We start from the raw sequence: 15,396 nt of genomic DNA on the forward strand, positions 1-15,396 counted from the left end.
GTATGTATAAGCATATTTTTGGAAGCAGCTGTTGTGTTAGCCGTAAGGAAACCGCACAGACGGGGGGCTTACACAACAGAACTGAAGCTTCTCCGTTCTGGAGGCTGGGGGTTGAGATCAAGGTTCTGACAGGGTTGCTTCTGGTGAGTTCCTGCATCCTGCCTGCTGGCTGTGTCTTCACCAGGTCTCCCCGCCCCCAGCACACCTGCGGAGGGAGGAGCAGGGCGAGTGCTGGCAGGTGTCCCCGGACACTGATCCTGTCAGGATGGGCCCCGCCCGCCTGACCTCACCTCACCTCCTTCCATCCTGAGGCTCCAGCCGCGCTAGGGAGTAGGGCTTCAGCACAGAACTGAGGCGCGGAAGACACCAATTCGGAACAGATCCCTGTCCTGAACACAAGCGGTGGCATTTGTGACACCCATCTCTGCACACCGAAGGCATCTTTCCTGGGGCCACGGCACTTCGGGAAGGATCCTCCACTTCCACACGGCTTAACAGTTTCCAACCTGGGGCAGCCCCCGGGGCTGTGTGGAGCCATGTGGCCTGAAGTGGAAAGAAACCTGTTTCTCCTAACAAATAAATCTTAAAAAAATACACGTTTTAAAAAATGTGCATTAGTATAAGGAGTTTATTTCTTTGACACAGAGAACAAGCGGGGGGAGCAGCAGAGGGAGAAGCAGGCTCCCCACTGAGCAGGGAGCCTGATGCGGGGCTCCATCCCAGGACCCCAGGATCACGACCTGAGCCAAAGATAGACGCTAAATGAGCCACTCAGGCGCCCCCCAAAAAATAAAATTTGACATTTTGTCTATCATGGATCTTTTGCATTCATTTTAAATCGTTACAATATTACATTAAATGCCATTCATCTTGATGACTGAGGTATCCTGTAAATTTTGTGCCCCAGTTGAGTGCCATGCTTGCCTCATTAACTCGGGGACTGTTGGCTGGGGACATCTGTGGTTGTCAAGACGGGGGGAGTGCTGGCCTAGAGTGGGCACAGTGAGGGATGCTGCTCAGTCCCCCACAGTGCCCAGGATGCCCCCAATCACCCAGCCCCAAGGTCCACAGTACTGAGGGGGGAGACCCCGCCACTGAAAGTGGCTCCTCACATCACTTGATTTTGTTTCTATTTCTTACCTTGTGTAGATGGGTAGGAGAGGGTGTCTGCTTGGGGCCCGAGGCAGCTAGGCCAGGAAAGGGAGGTCCTAAGTGCCAACAAACCAGGAGGGGAGCATGACTGCCCATCCCCCTTCCAGGACTCCCAGCCTCTCATCTCTGCTGGCACCCCCCCCCCCCCCCCCCGCCGGGCATGTCCACCTGGACAAGCCCCTCAGGGGACCATCCCAGGGGCTCGGGCCAGGCAGTGCCCACAGGCTTGCTGCTATGGAGGCAGCCTGGGCCTGAGGGGGGTCAAATGCCCTGAGAAGCAAGCCCCCCTGAGGGGGCTGGCAGGCTGAATGCCTGAGAATGGTGAGGGGGCACCTAGGATGCATTTTCTTTTTCTTTTTTTTTAGGGTGCATTTTCGATGGTGGTTCTTAAGGTCAAATCTTTTTTTTTTTAAGATTTTATTTATTTATTCATGAGAGACAGAGAGGGAGGCAGAGGGAGAAGCAGGCTCCCCAAGGGGCAGGGAGCCCAATGCGGGACTCGATTCCAGGACCCTGGGATCATGACCTGAGCCAAAGGCAGACCCTTAACGACTGAGCCACCCAGGCGCCCTCTTAAGGTCAAATCTTACGACCCAACACCATACATCCACCAATGTGGTACTATCAAAAACCAGGAAATAACAAATGTTGGCAAAGATGTGGCAAAACCGGAGCCCTCCCCCAACCTCTTCGTCTCCCCGCCAGCGAGACCAGCTGGCTTCCCCTCTGAGTCCCTCCCCTCACCGGCCCAGGGCAGGTGCTCAAAAAAGATGACTGAACGAGTGCCTGGAGCTGTGGCTGGTGTCAGAAGGCCGGACCGCCTCCTCATGCACCACTGGCGGGAATGTGAAGCGGGGCAGGCGCTGCGGAAAACAGTAGGCGGTTCTTCTAAAAATGAAACATAGAGGGCGCCTGGGTGGCTCCGTCAGTGAAGCGTCTGCCTTCGGCTCAGATCATGATCCTGGGGTCCTGGGATGGAGCCCTACATCGGGCTCCCTGCTCAGTGGGGCGCCTGCTTCTTCCTCTGCCACTCCCCCTGCTCATGCTCTCTCTTGCTCACTCTCAAATAAATAAATGAAATCTTTAAAAAAAAAATTAAACAGAATTACCATGTGACCCAGCAATTGCACTTGGGGTATACACCCAAAGACTTGAAAGCAGGAGCTTGGTCCTCCCCAGGACCTCTGACACAGAAGGTTAATACTTTTTCCTTTACATCCTCACGTGGTTTCACTGACTGCAATAAACGTATCTTTGTAACTATAGTTTTTAAGTTAAATAAAATCATACAAGCCGGAAAAAGACAAGCCCGGTAGTTACCAGCATTTCCCTGCACAAAGGGCAGGGTCATGAAGCCCTGGGTTCTAGCCTGAACCCTCCAGACAGGAATCTGGTGCCCCAAACCAGCTTCGTATGGTGACCGTTCAGGGTGCCCGCCTGCCCACTGTGTCCTTTGTCTCTGAGACAGCAGGAGGGACATTGTCAGAAGTTGCACTTCACCTGAAGCAATTAAAACAAGTGACACCTGCGCTCCACGCGGTGCTCTTGGGTTGCCCGCCCAGGGCCTGTGAAGACCCCTGCAGGGGAGACCCATGTGTGGGGACCACCCCTCTGCTTCCCTCGGCGGAGCCTGCCCCCGACCCCCATGCTCCTCAGTCTCCTGGCACCGGCCGCAGCTCCAGCCACTCGGTCATCTTTTCTTGAGCACCTGCCCTGGGCCGGCGAGGGGAGGGACCAAGAGGGGAAGCCAGCTGGTTTCTCTGCCGGGGAGAGGCGTCAAAATGGGGCGAGACGTTTCTTAGAAAGGCCCCGGACGCCGGGAACATAAGGCGGCTGGACTACGGTGGAGCGGGGCGGGGGGGGGCGGCTATTCCTCGATTCCAAGGCGTCGGGAGGGATTCGGGGTGTGCAGGGCGGTGGTCAACTACAACGCCTGGAGGCTGGGAGACCAGGGGGAGGGAGGGCGGGAGGCGGCGTGATGGATGGAGGCCCGGCACTGGGCGGGTAACCCGATTCGAGCGCGGACCTGGCGGCACCGGACGGGAGGCAGAAGCCCGGCCGCACAGCGCGGGAGCGGACCACGAGGCGGTCCGGCAGCTCGCCGCTCGCGGAGCCCGGGGCGCAGGCGCGGGGCGGGCCGACAGGCGAGCCACGCACGGCACCAGCCCCGCCCCCTAGCCGCCCGCTGATTGGGGCCGCCGCCGCGGGGCGGGGCCGGCGCCCACAGGGAGGGGCCCGCGCGGCGCCTGCGCAGCACGGGGCCCCGCGCGCGCGGGCGGGTGGGCGGAGCGGGCCCCCCGAGCGGGGGCTGGCGAGCGCGGGGAGGGGGCCGAGAGGGCGGCAAAGCCGGCGCGTGCCCGGCTGGGGGCGGAGGGCGGGGGCCCGCGGGCCGGAACAGCCGCGGCAAGTGGCGGCGGCGGCGGCGGCGGAGGCAGCTGAGGCGGCGGCGGCGAGCGGGGGTCCGGGCGGCGGCGGCGGCGGCGGCGGCGGCGGGCCGAGGAGCCGGGCGCGATGGAGCGGAAGAGGTGGGAGTGCCCGGCGCTCCCGCAGGGCTGGGAGAGGGAAGAAGTGCCCAGAAGGTCGGGGCTGTCGGCCGGCCACAGGGATGTCTTTTACTATAGGTGAATGAACGTGCCGGCCGGGCAGGGCCCCAACGGGCGCCTCCCAGCGGCCTCTGCGGCGGCCTGGGCGCCCCGACCCGGGTTGCGGCCTGGGCCCCGCGCGTGCGTCGTGCGTGCGTGCGTGCGTGCCGGCGCGCGGCGGCCCCGGGCCAGTGCGCGTGCGTGCCCCTCCCCCTCCCCTCCCCCGCGGCCGCGTGGGGCGCGGGGCGGCGCGGGGCGGCGCGGGCGGGCGGTGGCCTTTGTTCCGTGGCCGCGGCGGGCCGGCCGGCGGGGCGAGGGACGCCGGGCGCGGGCCAGACGCCGCTGGGAGGCGGGGGTGGGGGCTGGGCTGTCCCTTGGAGCGGCTGGGCGCGCGCGCAGCCCGAGGCGGGGGCGCTCGGGGGCGCTCGGGGGCGCTCGGGGGCGGGGGGCCGCCCCTCCGGAGAGCGCGCTGCGCTGGGCCGCGGCGCCTCCGGCCGCGGGGAGGGGCCGCGCGGGACCGTGAGCCCCCTTCCCCAGGCTCCTGGCCGGTGGAACGAAGAATCAGGGGCGGCCGGCGGCCCACCCCGGGCGGCCGGCCACCTGCTGTTTGCTTTCCGACTGCCGGAAGATGCTTTTGTTCCGGAGCCAGCTCTGATGGCTCCCTCCCCCTCGCTCCAGGATCCTGGGGCGCCCGCCGCTCGCTGGGCGGAATAAGCGGGATACCCGCCACGTGTTGAGTGCGGGCCGGGCTCGTGCGGTTGCGCGCGGGCCCACAGCTGCCCGCGTGAGGCCGAGGCGGGTGGGAGTGCCGTTCCGTGCGCCCAGCCCTTGGGTCCCTCCCGGGCCTTCGCCGGCCCCACTGGGGAAGGAGCGAGGGGGGTGGGCTGGGAAGGGCTGGCGGCTGGGACCGTGTGAGGTCGGGCACCGAGGAGGTGTACCTGCAGCATCTCCCCGGGACTCCGATGCCGCTCCCTCGCCAGCTGTTGTAGTTCTGTCCCGGGGGTCCCTCCTTTCATTCCAAGCATGCCTGTGTGTCCGTCTTTGCTCTTAGATCTAAAATCCGAAGCAGGTCTCCCCGGCTCCCTTGTTAACGACTCCGCAGCACCTGCTGACCGTGGGGCTCGGAGTCAGACCCGGGCCTTCCTCTCCTGGGCGACAGCACCAGCTGGCTCCCCGAGGTTCCCATAGTTGCAGGAGAGGAGATCCGCTCAGAAGCGGGGGCATCTGTGAGGGCCAGTGGTGGGGTGCTGGACTGAGGCTGGCGCAGCTCAGGGAGGGCCTCCCTGACGAGGTAGCACTGAGCGGAGCCGGGCGGTGGAGCTGGGAGGGGCTGTCCGGGCAGCGGGCATCCTGTGCAGAGGCCCCGGGAGGCTGAGCCAAGGTCAGCAGGGCTGGAGCACCTTGAGAACATTGCTCCACCCCGTCCCCACCTCCGTGTGGGCCTCATAGGGCCTCAGCCAAATGGGGCCTTCCTCTGAGGCCCTGGACCTGAGCATGGGGGTCTGGCAATGGGGAAAAGTTCCAAACGGGCTGGACAGATAAATTGTAGGGTTCCCATGACCACTGAGAGGCGGCCTGAGGGGAGGAAGTGGCGGGAGGGTCCTGTACCATTCCCAAGTCTTTGACCTGGATGACCGACTTCAGGCAGGGGGGTGTCACCTTCCCTCCCAGTGGGTGGGTGGTTTGGGGGGTGTGATCTGGAATCCATGGTGTTTTCTGGAATGTGGGTCTCTGGCCTCTCCACCTACTGGAGCTCCTGCTGAAGCAGGCAGCTGGACAGGAGCATGGATAGATTTTCCTAATTCTCTCAATGCAGAGGGAAGGTAGGGCACGAGGGCCTTGAGTCCAGCAGACCTGGTGTGGGGTCCAAGCCTTGTCCCTAGGAACGCATGGGCCTCGATTTCCTTGTCCAGAGAGTGGAGGAAGGGAGTGTATTCTTTGCAAGATTGTCACCCCACAAATTGTTACCTGGGGGCTGACACATCAGCCTGCAGCCATGTATTTTCTTTGTGAAAATAATCTCACTGTGACATTTTTTGTCCAGGCAGGAGGTTGAGGATGTGCGGGAAGTTAGTACCCTGATCTCGGGGATAATTCTTTGGAGGGGTATAGAGTAGGGAGGATTTCTCCAGAAGATCTCATTTTAGAGGTAGAAATGTACTCAGGAAAAGCAGGAGGGGCTTAGCGGAGCAGCCCCCTTCCTTGGGGCAGCCGTCTGAGGTTGTACCTTGCTTGCTGTTGGGGCGTCACGGGTTTTGGGCCTCACTCTCATCGGTGCCCGCTCACTGGTCCTGGCGACCCTCACAGCAGCCCTTTCTACAGACGGGAAGCCAGGCTGCGCTCAGTCCTGCATCCATCTCCTGGCCTGGGGATCAAGGTTGGGTGGCGGCTCCTCACGCCACAAGCTGCTTGATGGGCCAGCCACAGCCCTCCGTCCCCACGCCTCTAGCTCCTGGTTTGTGCCCTCCAGCTTAGGCCCTACTCCCAGAAAGGCCACAGTGCACTTTTATATAAATCCAGGGTTGTTTTCAATAAACCATCAGGGACATTTTCCTGTGTCGATGCTGATCTGCAGAACCTTTTCTTGAAAGTTGAGATATAGTCCACATTCTGTCAGAAACGTGTAGTCTTGAGTAGTTTTTTAGTACATTCACAAAGTTGTGCAGCCATCACATCTGTCTAGTTCCAGAACATTCCATCACCCCAAAAGGAGCCCTTTGTTCATCAGCATCACCCCTCAATCTCTCCCCCAGCCCCTGGGATCTGCTATTGCACCTTCTTTTTCTTTTTCTTTTTTTAACAGCTTTATTGGGATTACGGTTCATATACGTACAGTTCACCCATTTGAAGTGTACAATGGAATAGTTTCTAGCATATTCACAGACAGGCGAATCCTCCACATTTCCCTCACCCCAAAAGAGCCCCAGACCCTTAATCATCAGTGCCTTGTACCCCCAGCCACTTACCTGTGCTCTTTGTCTATTTGCTGTTATGTAGCTTGGCAGGGGGGACTGGAGGCAGAGAAAGGCTGGCGAGTTTCATGGGGTCCTCTCCTTCCTCTGTGGCCATATCCGACCCCATTTTCTTCCTGCTGTCCTGGGCATGTAGGCTCAGTGTGCGCATGAGCCAGCACAGCATGATGGAAAAGTGCATCATCCTGAAGGCAAGAATCAGGGGCTCTGTGTGCTGGGCTCCTGGTCCTAGCAGACAGAGCCAGGCCCAGGGGAATCGCCTGGCTTCCAGCCATGGCCCTGCTTGTCCAGAGGTTCTGGTGGGGATTCTAGAGGGGAGTGCAGCTGGCCGCCATGTGGGTCCTGACGTTGGAGGGGAGGGGGTTTCCTTCTGGCTGTCCCAGCTTCCATGCTGCCCTCCGTGGTCCCTAGAGGGGCTTGGGGGGCAGACATGCAGTTGCTGAATTAGAAGCTCATCCTAGAGATTTTTTAGGGGAGATCAACAAAATCAAGCACTTTTCAATCTCAGACTGATGAGCTGTTACTGAGAGTGACTGCTTGTTGAGTCGGTAGCAGTGACGTGTTTGGAGAGGCCCCGGGCCTGTTGGGCCCCACACAAGTGCTTTTTCTAACAGCTTGATGGAGGTGCCGTCCACATACCGCACAGTTTAGCCACTAGAAATGTGCAAGTGAGTTTAGTGTATCACAGAGTCGTGCAACCTTCACCAGGGCCAACTTTAGAACATTCCGTCAACCCAAAAAGAAGCCCCGTCTCTCTTAGCGTCACTCCCCACCCCTCCCGTCCTGGCCCCCACGAGCCCCCTTCCCGTCCACGGATGAGCCTGTTCCGGATGTGTCACCCACGTGGACTCACACCCTGTGTGGCCTTCCGTGTCTGGGTCCCCCCCTGAGCGCCGTGGGCTCAGGGTCCGTCCCCGGGGCCACGCGTGTGGGCGCCTCGCTCCTGTTCGTGGCCGCGGGACGTTTCCACGTGTTTGTCTGCTCACCACCTGATGGCCGAGTGACGCGTGCGTGAGGGACACACTGTGTGTATCTGTCCCCCCACCGGTGGACACTTGGGCTCTTTTCTCCTCTTGCCCTCGATGAGTCCCGCTGCTCTGAACACCGGGGTGTCGTTTTGCATGAACACGTTCGTTCTCTCGGGTAGATGGGACTGTGGGGTTGCTGATCAGTCCAGAGTGGCTGCAGCAGTTGGCGTTCCTGGGCCTGTGCTACTCATTTGTCGTGCAGTCTCCCTGTGGGTCGGCATCGTTAGTCTCCTAGAGAGGTGGGTGGCCTCTAGGCTTCAGAACACCTGGTTTTGGATTTCCCAACAGGTCACACCTGAGCAGCTATTTGGGGTCCTGGCCCTGAATCTTAACGAGGTTTCACCATCCGCCCCCCCAGCTACGATACCCTAGTCCCCAACACGGTCCCCACGAGGAGACTGTTAGGGGTTGTCCCTCAAATACCTGTTATCCTGGAATCCTTTCTTGAGAACACAGCCTAACTGTGTTTCTGAAATGTCAGCCAGGCTCCCGGAGCTGGGCCCCAGCCTTCTGCATCAGGGTGTTGATCCCTGCTCTCAGCATTGGGGTCTGCTGGGGGCTCCAGTCGGGAGGCGGCACTGGGGAGAGGGCAAGGGTTGGCCCAGCACACCCTGCCCGCCGCTGACCCCTCTCTGTCCACAGCCCCAGTGGGAAGAAGTTCCGGAGCAAACCCCAGCTGGCACGGTATCTGGGGGGTTCCATGGACCTGAGCACCTTTGACTTCCGGACGGGCAAGATGCTGATGAGCAAGATGAACAAGAGCCGGCAGAGGGTCCGCTATGACTCGTCCAACCAGGTCAAGGTAAGCTCCAGGCCTCTGGGGGTGCCTGGCCGGCTCCATCGGTGGAGCATGTGATCCTCGATCTTGGCATCATGAATTCAAGGCCCGTGTTGGGCATACAGGTTACTTTAAAAAAGTCCAAAAATTAAGGGGCACCTGGGTGGCTCAGTAGGTTGAGTGTTCAACTGTTGGTTTCAGCTCAGGTCATGATCTCCAGGTCCTGGGATCGAGCCCCCCGTCAGGCTCCCGGCTCAGCAGGGAGTCTGCTTCTCCTGCCTCTGACCTTCCCTCCTGCTGTCACTCACGCGTGCTCTTTCTCTCTCAAATGAATATATAAAAAAAACTTTTTTTTTTAACAGATTTTATTTATTTATTTGAGAGAAAGCATGAGCGGGTTGGGGGGGAGACAGAGGGAGAAGCAGGCTGCCCACTGAGCAGGGAGCCCGATGCGGGGCTCAATCCCAGGACCCTGAGATCATGACCTGAGCCGAAGGCAGACACACAACCCAGTGAGCCACCCAGGCGCCCCTAAATAAAAAATCTTTAAAAAAAATAAACCTTGGCGTACCTGGGTGGCTCAGTCGTTAAGCGTGTGCCTTCGGCTCAGGTCATGATCCCAGGGTCCTGGGATTGAGCCCCATATCGGGCTCCCTGCTCCGCGGGAGGCCTGCTTCTCCCTCTTCCTCTTCCCCTGCTTGTGTTCCCTCTCTCTGTCTCTCTCTGTCAAATAAATAGATAAAATCTTAAAAAATAAATAAAAATGTAAAAAAATCTTTTAAAAAATTAAAAAAAAAAACAAACCCTGCTTTTGGGTGGAGAGAAGTTTCCACAATTCAGTTTATTTGCCGTGGTATTAAAGTCATAACTATTTGTTGAGGGAAATTTGGGAGCTACAGAAAAGCAAAAGAAAGGAAAGAAAGCATCTTCGCTCAGTCCCTGGGAGAGGCCGCAGGCCTGCGCTTCCCGGCTGTCCCCGGTGTGCCTGTCACTCTCCCCAAACCTGGCAGTGCGGGCATCGCTGCAGGGGCCTGGAAGGCAGCCCGTCTGCAACAGCTGATGGGCCGCCCATGGGGGCCCGGTGACACTGTGTCCACCAGTCTCTGACTGGGGGGGGGCTCTGGTCCTGGCTGCGGGACAGCCCCAACAGAGCCCCACCATGGCCCCACCGTGGACAGCAAATAGGGCCTGGGCTTGCCGTCGCCTCCAGCCCTGGGGGTGCCTCGGCGTAGGCTGGTGACCGAGGGACACGGGCTCTATTCCCCAAAGTCCACGGGGAGGGGTTTCCTCCGCTGCTGGGGAGAGCCCGCTGAGGACCCTGGGGCTGCGGTACCAGCTTGTGTGTGTCTGCAGGGCAAGCCCGACCTGAACACGGCCCTCCCCGTCAGGCAGACGGCATCCATCTTCAAGCAGCCAGTGACCAAGATCACCAACCACCCCAGCAACAAGGTGAAGAGTGACCCCCAGAAGGCCGTGGAGCAGCCTCGGCAGGTGAGCCCGCGCGCCCCACACACATCCCCAGGCGAGGTCGTGGCGGGCATAGAGTGCTGCCTTGTGACCTGCCTCTCAAGAGCCAAGAGCTCTCTGTGCTTTTGAGCGTGTTTGCAAATGCCCGGGAGATAGCTGGCATGCAGGCACTGGCCGGAGCTGGAGGCTGTGGGGCCGCTCCCCGGGAGGCCCCGTGTCATTTCCAGCCCCCTCAGTGGCATCGGGGTCGTCGCCATCTAAGTAACCGCTCAGACCTGTGCGTCTGCCCCCATGCTTAGGACGTGCCTCTCTGCACGCTATCCCCAGAGTCCCGTGGTGCTGTCCGTGGGTGCAAGCCCCTTGCACCTGCAGGGCCTGCCCTGGTGCTGGGCCACGGTGGGGCCTCTGGGGGCCTCGCAGCTCAGCCCTGCTGGACGGTGGACTTCTGTACTGAAGTTTCAGCGTGAAGGGAGCTTCGCCTCCCCCGGGTTGTGCCATGTTTTGGGGACCATAGACCATGAGCACTGACGGCAAGGCTGAGGTCCCGGGGGGGGGGTTCTCTGGCCTGGGAGGACAGACCTGGCGGGAAATGCCACGGGTCCTACTGCACCCTCGTCCCAGGCGGGTAGCTCTGGCACGTGGGGGTCAGAGGTCGTGCTGAGACTGCTGTCCCGCGTGTGGATGGGCCCCAGCTGTCGTCGGGACTGGCCAGGGCTGCCTGTCGTGGGGGCACGTCCATCAGCCTCATGTCTGTGTGTCTGGTGGCAGCTTTTCTGGGAGAAGAAGCTGAGTGGCCTCAATGCCTTTGACATCGCCGAGGAGCTCGTGAAGACCATGGACCTGCCCAAAGGCCTGCAAGGTAGGCCCGGGATAGAGGGGGACCAGGCACAAGGAAGCCAGCGGTCTCTGCAGTGCGGTGAAGGACCGTAAATAGCGCGCCCTGGGCTGAGCGCCGCGCTCCTGCTGGGCTGGGAGGAAGGACAGGGCTCCCCCCGTGCAGCCTGGACCCAGGGCCCTGGTCCCCCAATCCTGGAGGCCACCCACCTGTGTTGCGGCTCCCGAGCTGTGTCGGGGGCTCTGCAAAGACTGGCCTGTGTGTGGTTTTGCTCCCACGCCGCGGAAAGGCCACCACACTGTGACGGACGGGCACGGCCTGAGCGCCTGTAGCGGGGAGGTGGGAACGAGACCCGAGGCTCGGGGGGAGGCCTCAGGTGCCCAGTGGTGACCACCCTCCTGTCCCTGGTAGGCGTGGGGCCTGGCTGCACGGATGAGACCCTGCTGTCGGCCATCGCCAGTGCCCTGCACACCAGCACCATGCCCATCACCGGGCAGCTCTCGGCCGCCGTGGAGAAGAACCCCGGGGTGTGGCTCAACACGGCCCAGCCCCTCTGCAAGGCCTTCATGGTGACCGATGAGGACATCAGGTACTGCCCTGCACACCACCCCCCCACCGGTGCCTGTAGCCGGCGCGCCCCCTGCCGAATGTGAGCGCTCCTGTCTCCCCACAGTCCCGCTTCACTGCTGACACTCTCTGGGGCGCGGGGGCTCGAAGCGGACGCAGCCACAGCAAGGGCGGGTTTGAAAAGCATCAGCAGGAGCTTTCCCGCGAGTCTTGGTTCAGAGCAGGCCAGGGCCGGGGCGGCCTGCGGAGGGGGTGGGAAGCGTCCTAGCTCTGTAGGAACGTTCTCGGGAAGAGAAAGTGGCTCTTCACCTACGCGCACAGGCTCACAGTGTGGCCTGCCCATCCTCGGGCACACGAGGCCTGGCAGGTGCCTGGCCGGGGGGCTCCAGAGAGTGGCATGGGACGGGCGGGGTGGCGCCAGACGTGCCAGAGGCCCCGAAGGCCAGCCCGAGTTTAGGCTGGACCCTGTGGCCGGTGGGCCCCGGAAGGGTTTCCCAGCTGAGCCAGGGAGCAGGTGCAGGAGGGTCGGGGCAGGAGGCATCCCCGAGCTGGAGTCCTCTGGGAAGGCATCCTGGTGCGGAGATAGCTGAAGCTGATAGCAGGACAAGAAACATGTAGGAGCTCTGGACAAGGGGAACCTGTGTTCTCTCGACTGAAGCGTCCACGCACAGCTGAGGTCAGAATGAGTTAGGGGACTTTCTGTGGACCCCGCTCGGAGAAGGGGCTGGAAACACAGCAGCCGTGGCCAGGACTGGCTGACAGGTGGGGTCGTAGGTGGGCGGGCTTCCTGTGTTGGGCCTGGGGCTTGGAAGCCGTGCGGGTACAGGAGAGAGCCCCGTGCCCTGCACGCGGAAGACACGGAATCGCCCACAGGCCCGCAGAGGATCTCATCTCCGGGGAGTTGGGAGTATAAGAAGACACAACCGTCTGGAAAGACTAGCGGGTTTTTAAAGCCAAGCAGAACTTCTAGGAACAGGAAAAGCCACAGAAAGGAGAACCTCGTGTCATGGGGTTAGGTGGTAGATTTGGTCTGGGTGGGGGGGTGGCTGCCAGAAGATGGGGCCGACGTTTGCCAGGCCTGGCGACAGACACTGCTGGTTCGTGTTCCCGTTCTGGTGAGGGTCTCAGCCTCAGGGAGGGAAGGCCGGCGGCTTTCTGGACGGCTGTAACAGAAGGCAAAAGACCCGAGAAAGCCGTTCTCCGTCTAGCATTCTCCAGCAAAATCCCCTCACCCACCAGGAGACTCACCCTGGCTAGCCGCGGTGACCGAGCACCGTTGTCCACTTTCTTTGCAAACCGTGCTCAAGCGACAGGAAAGGGAGTCAGGTGTGCGCGTGCGCTGGGCCCCAGCAGGTGCTAACTGACGCGGCGGTGCCTGCAGGGGGCGCCGGGAGGGGCGCCAGCGGAGGGGAGCGGGGGCCCCCACCTCAGTGTCGCCCCAGCGGAGGTGGAGTGCAGGGCCCAGAAGCTGAGCCAGAGGCCAGCTCGCTGTGCGCGGGCCATTCTGCACCCGGGATGAGGGGCGAGGGCGGAGGACGCTCCCTCCCGGCCAGCGTAGCCCATGCGTCCCCAGGAAGCAGGAGGAGCTGGTGCAGCAGGTGCGCAAGCGGCTGGAGGAGGCGCTGATGGCCGACATGCTGGCCCACGTAGAGGAGCTGGCCCGGGACGGCGAGGCGCCGCTGGACAAGCCCGGCGCCGACGAGGACGAGGACGAGGATGAGGACGAGGACGAGCCCGACCAGGACCAGGAGATGGAGCACGTCTAAAGCAGGTGCTGGCTGGCCGGGTGGGTCCCAGGCCACAGCTGGTGCTTAGATGGTGACCGTGGGGACAAGGGCTATGCCCTGTGCAGGGCGGCAGCTGTGCTGGTCCCCCGGAGGGCAGCTCCCAGTCAGGGCGCTGATGGCGCCCTCTCCCTGTCTTTCCAGAGGCCCTGTGGAGCCCTGCCCGCAGGGAGCCTCCTGCAGACTCCGCCTTCTCCACGCTCGGACCACGCTCTGTGGCCCGGCCCAGGACGATGGCGGCCCCTCCTAGGCCCTCCCAGGTGTGTCCCCTCCCCTGGGCCCACGGGGGCACGGCTGGAGGGCAGCCCCTGCCTGACGGGCCCCCCACGTTGGCTCTTCTCTGAAGGGCCTGGGTCCGGAAGTGTCCGCCGGCCCCGGGCCCGCCTGCAGGAGGCCCCCCTCGGCACTGTCACTCCACCTGGACTCGGGGCCGGCCTCGTCCCCACGGCCGCATCACACAAGACGGCTGCCACCAGGCGGCCTGCGAGGGTCCCCAAGGGGCTGGAGAAACAGTTTTTGGAACAGTCCCACCTCCCGATCCCCGCGTGTGAGGGACGCCGTTCCGGGGTCCGCACGTCAGTCCTCCAAGGAGGGGGTGCCCACCAGCGGGCGAAGCCGCCACGGCTCGGAGCTCATCTGGAGGCAGACGGCACAACCCAGACGTTGTCCTTCAATAAATCCGTGACACAAACGAGGCCGGACGTCCACATAACTGCTTAGCCTTTGTGTTTGCTGCACGTGGATGCGAACTCTCGCCTTTGTGTTGGGAAACCTCCCTGTCCACAGCGCGGCCGACCCGGCCTGAGGGTCAGCCAGCCACCGGCGACGGCGAACTGCTCACGGCCGACTCACCGGGCCGGGGCTCCAAGGCAGCTGGGCCGTCGGCCGGCCTCCCTTCCCCGCCCCGTGTAGCGGGGACGGGGACGCCCAGCGCCCGGGGCCAGAGCTGGTCCTGGGCCGCGGCTCCTCTGAGGTCCCATCTTGGGGTGCGTTCTGTGGCCCGGCGTTTCCAAGCACCCGGCCTCTGGGGAGCTCTGGGCGCAGGGGCGTTGGAATCGTGGTCCTTCATCCCTGCCCCCTCCTGGCCTGAGTGCCTTGGGTGAGGGGCGCCCTCCTGTCCCCGCTCGGCCCTGGCCCGCAGCCGGAGACCGTCGGGAAAGACCTGGGTCGCTGCCTGTGTGGCTGTCACTCCGGCTGATGCACAGGGTGGGGGCGATGGCGGGAGCCACCTGCTCGTCCGAGGACGCTCGCTGGCCCGGCACGGCACGTTGGCAGCGTCCTTCCAGTCAAAGCACAAATCCCCCAGAACCACCCACGAAGGCCGTCTGAGTGCGCGTGGCCGGCGTGCTGGGGGGGCCGGGCCACCACAGGCCTCGGGGAGGCCTCTCCGCTGAGGCCACACGTCGTCCTGCCCTTCACGGAGGCCGCAGCCGCTGAGGGAGCTCCGTGTGGGGCTGGCCCCTGTGTGGGCCTGAGGTCCAGGTGCCCGGAGCCCTGCCCAGCGGAAGGGACTGCGGGGCCCGGGAGGCACCCTGTCCCGTGGGCGACCGTTGAATAAAGCCATCTCGGTGAGTGTGGTTTGGAGCGTTGCCTTAATTCTGAAGACCCAGAGCCTTTGTGTCCAGGGGAGATGGACCCCCGCCCGGGCCTTTGGTGCCTAGTGTCCTACTTGTCACCTTAGCGTGGGCTGGGTGATGGAAGGGGACCCAGGGGACCAACTGGCCTTTCCCAGGGAGGGTGGGGTTCAGCTCCCAGCACCTGTAGTGAAAGAGCCAGTTTGGCCAAGGTTTCCAGAAGATGTGGAGCCCCCAGGGCCCCCTGCTGCCCGGACTGGAGGCCCCCACGTGCGCTCCGTCCCAGCTGTGCATTGTGGGGGTCCTGTGCCAGGAGCTCAGGCGGGGAGCCCCCCCGGGGCCAGCACTGGCGAGATGATTGGGAAGGGGGCCCGCATGACAGCGCCCCTACCGTCCCTGGCGCCCGGCCACCACCTGCCCTGCCTGGGGCCCCCTCTACTCCACGCCCCTGCCACACGGTCGCTCCACAGGCTTGGGCTCTACCCTGCAGTGAGCGCCGCCCTCCTGGAGGGGGCCCAGCTCCCAGAGGGGAAACAGGCTCAGGGTAGCAACTTGCCTGGGGCCGCCAGCTGGAGAGGTCCAGCCTGGCTGAGAACTTGGGTCTCCCCGACTCCAGGCCCACAGAGGCCCTGAGGGGCCGCGAATCTCGGGACCTCA

General features: G+C 62.5%; 1 protein-coding gene across 4 annotated transcripts; it reads left to right on the top strand.

The window, feature by feature from the left end:
- Positions 1-3,517: 3,517 nt before the first annotated feature.
- On the top strand, positions 3,518-14,738 carry MBD3 (methyl-CpG binding domain protein 3). Of its 4 annotated transcripts, none has more exons than XM_045863450.3 (7): positions 3,518-3,677; positions 8,377-8,536; positions 9,866-10,003; positions 10,748-10,838; positions 11,226-11,403; positions 12,955-13,152; positions 13,310-13,877. In XM_045863450.3, the coding sequence occupies exons 1-6, from the start codon at positions 3,664-3,666 to the stop codon at positions 13,145-13,147; spliced, it is 774 nt and encodes a 257-aa protein (XP_045719406.1). In that variant the 5' UTR covers positions 3,518-3,663; the 3' UTR covers positions 13,148-13,152; positions 13,310-13,877. The 4 variants fall into 4 exon arrangements, with proteins under 4 accessions (XP_045719406.1, XP_045719405.1, XP_054361052.1 ...); XM_045863449.3 differs by having other exon boundaries at positions 3,565-3,773; XM_045863448.3 differs by lacking the exon at positions 3,518-3,677 and adding an exon at positions 5,414-7,973 and having other exon boundaries at positions 13,310-14,738.
- The last annotated feature ends 658 nt before the right edge of the window (positions 14,739-15,396 follow it).

This window comes from Mirounga angustirostris, unplaced genomic scaffold (genome assembly GCF_029215605.1).
Source record: "Mirounga angustirostris isolate CCGP_5_RB_7025 unplaced genomic scaffold, mMirAng1.0.hap1 SCAF_1, whole genome shotgun sequence".
NCBI classification, from domain to species: domain Eukaryota; kingdom Metazoa; phylum Chordata; class Mammalia; order Carnivora; family Phocidae; genus Mirounga; species Mirounga angustirostris.

Bases quoted from the DNA above. Each gene is read 5' to 3' on its own strand.
- MBD3 (XM_045863448.3), top strand. From the start codon at position 7,789: ATGAGTCCCGCTGCTCTGAACACCGGGGTGTCGTTTTGCATGAACACG. The intron at 7,974-8,376 runs GTGGGTGGCCTC...CTCTGTCCACAG, and splicing joins ATCGTTAGTCTCCTAGAGAG to CCCCAGTGGGAAGAAGTTCC. The intron at 11,404-12,954 runs GTACTGCCCTGC...ATGCGTCCCCAG, and splicing joins GTGACCGATGAGGACATCAG to GAAGCAGGAGGAGCTGGTGC.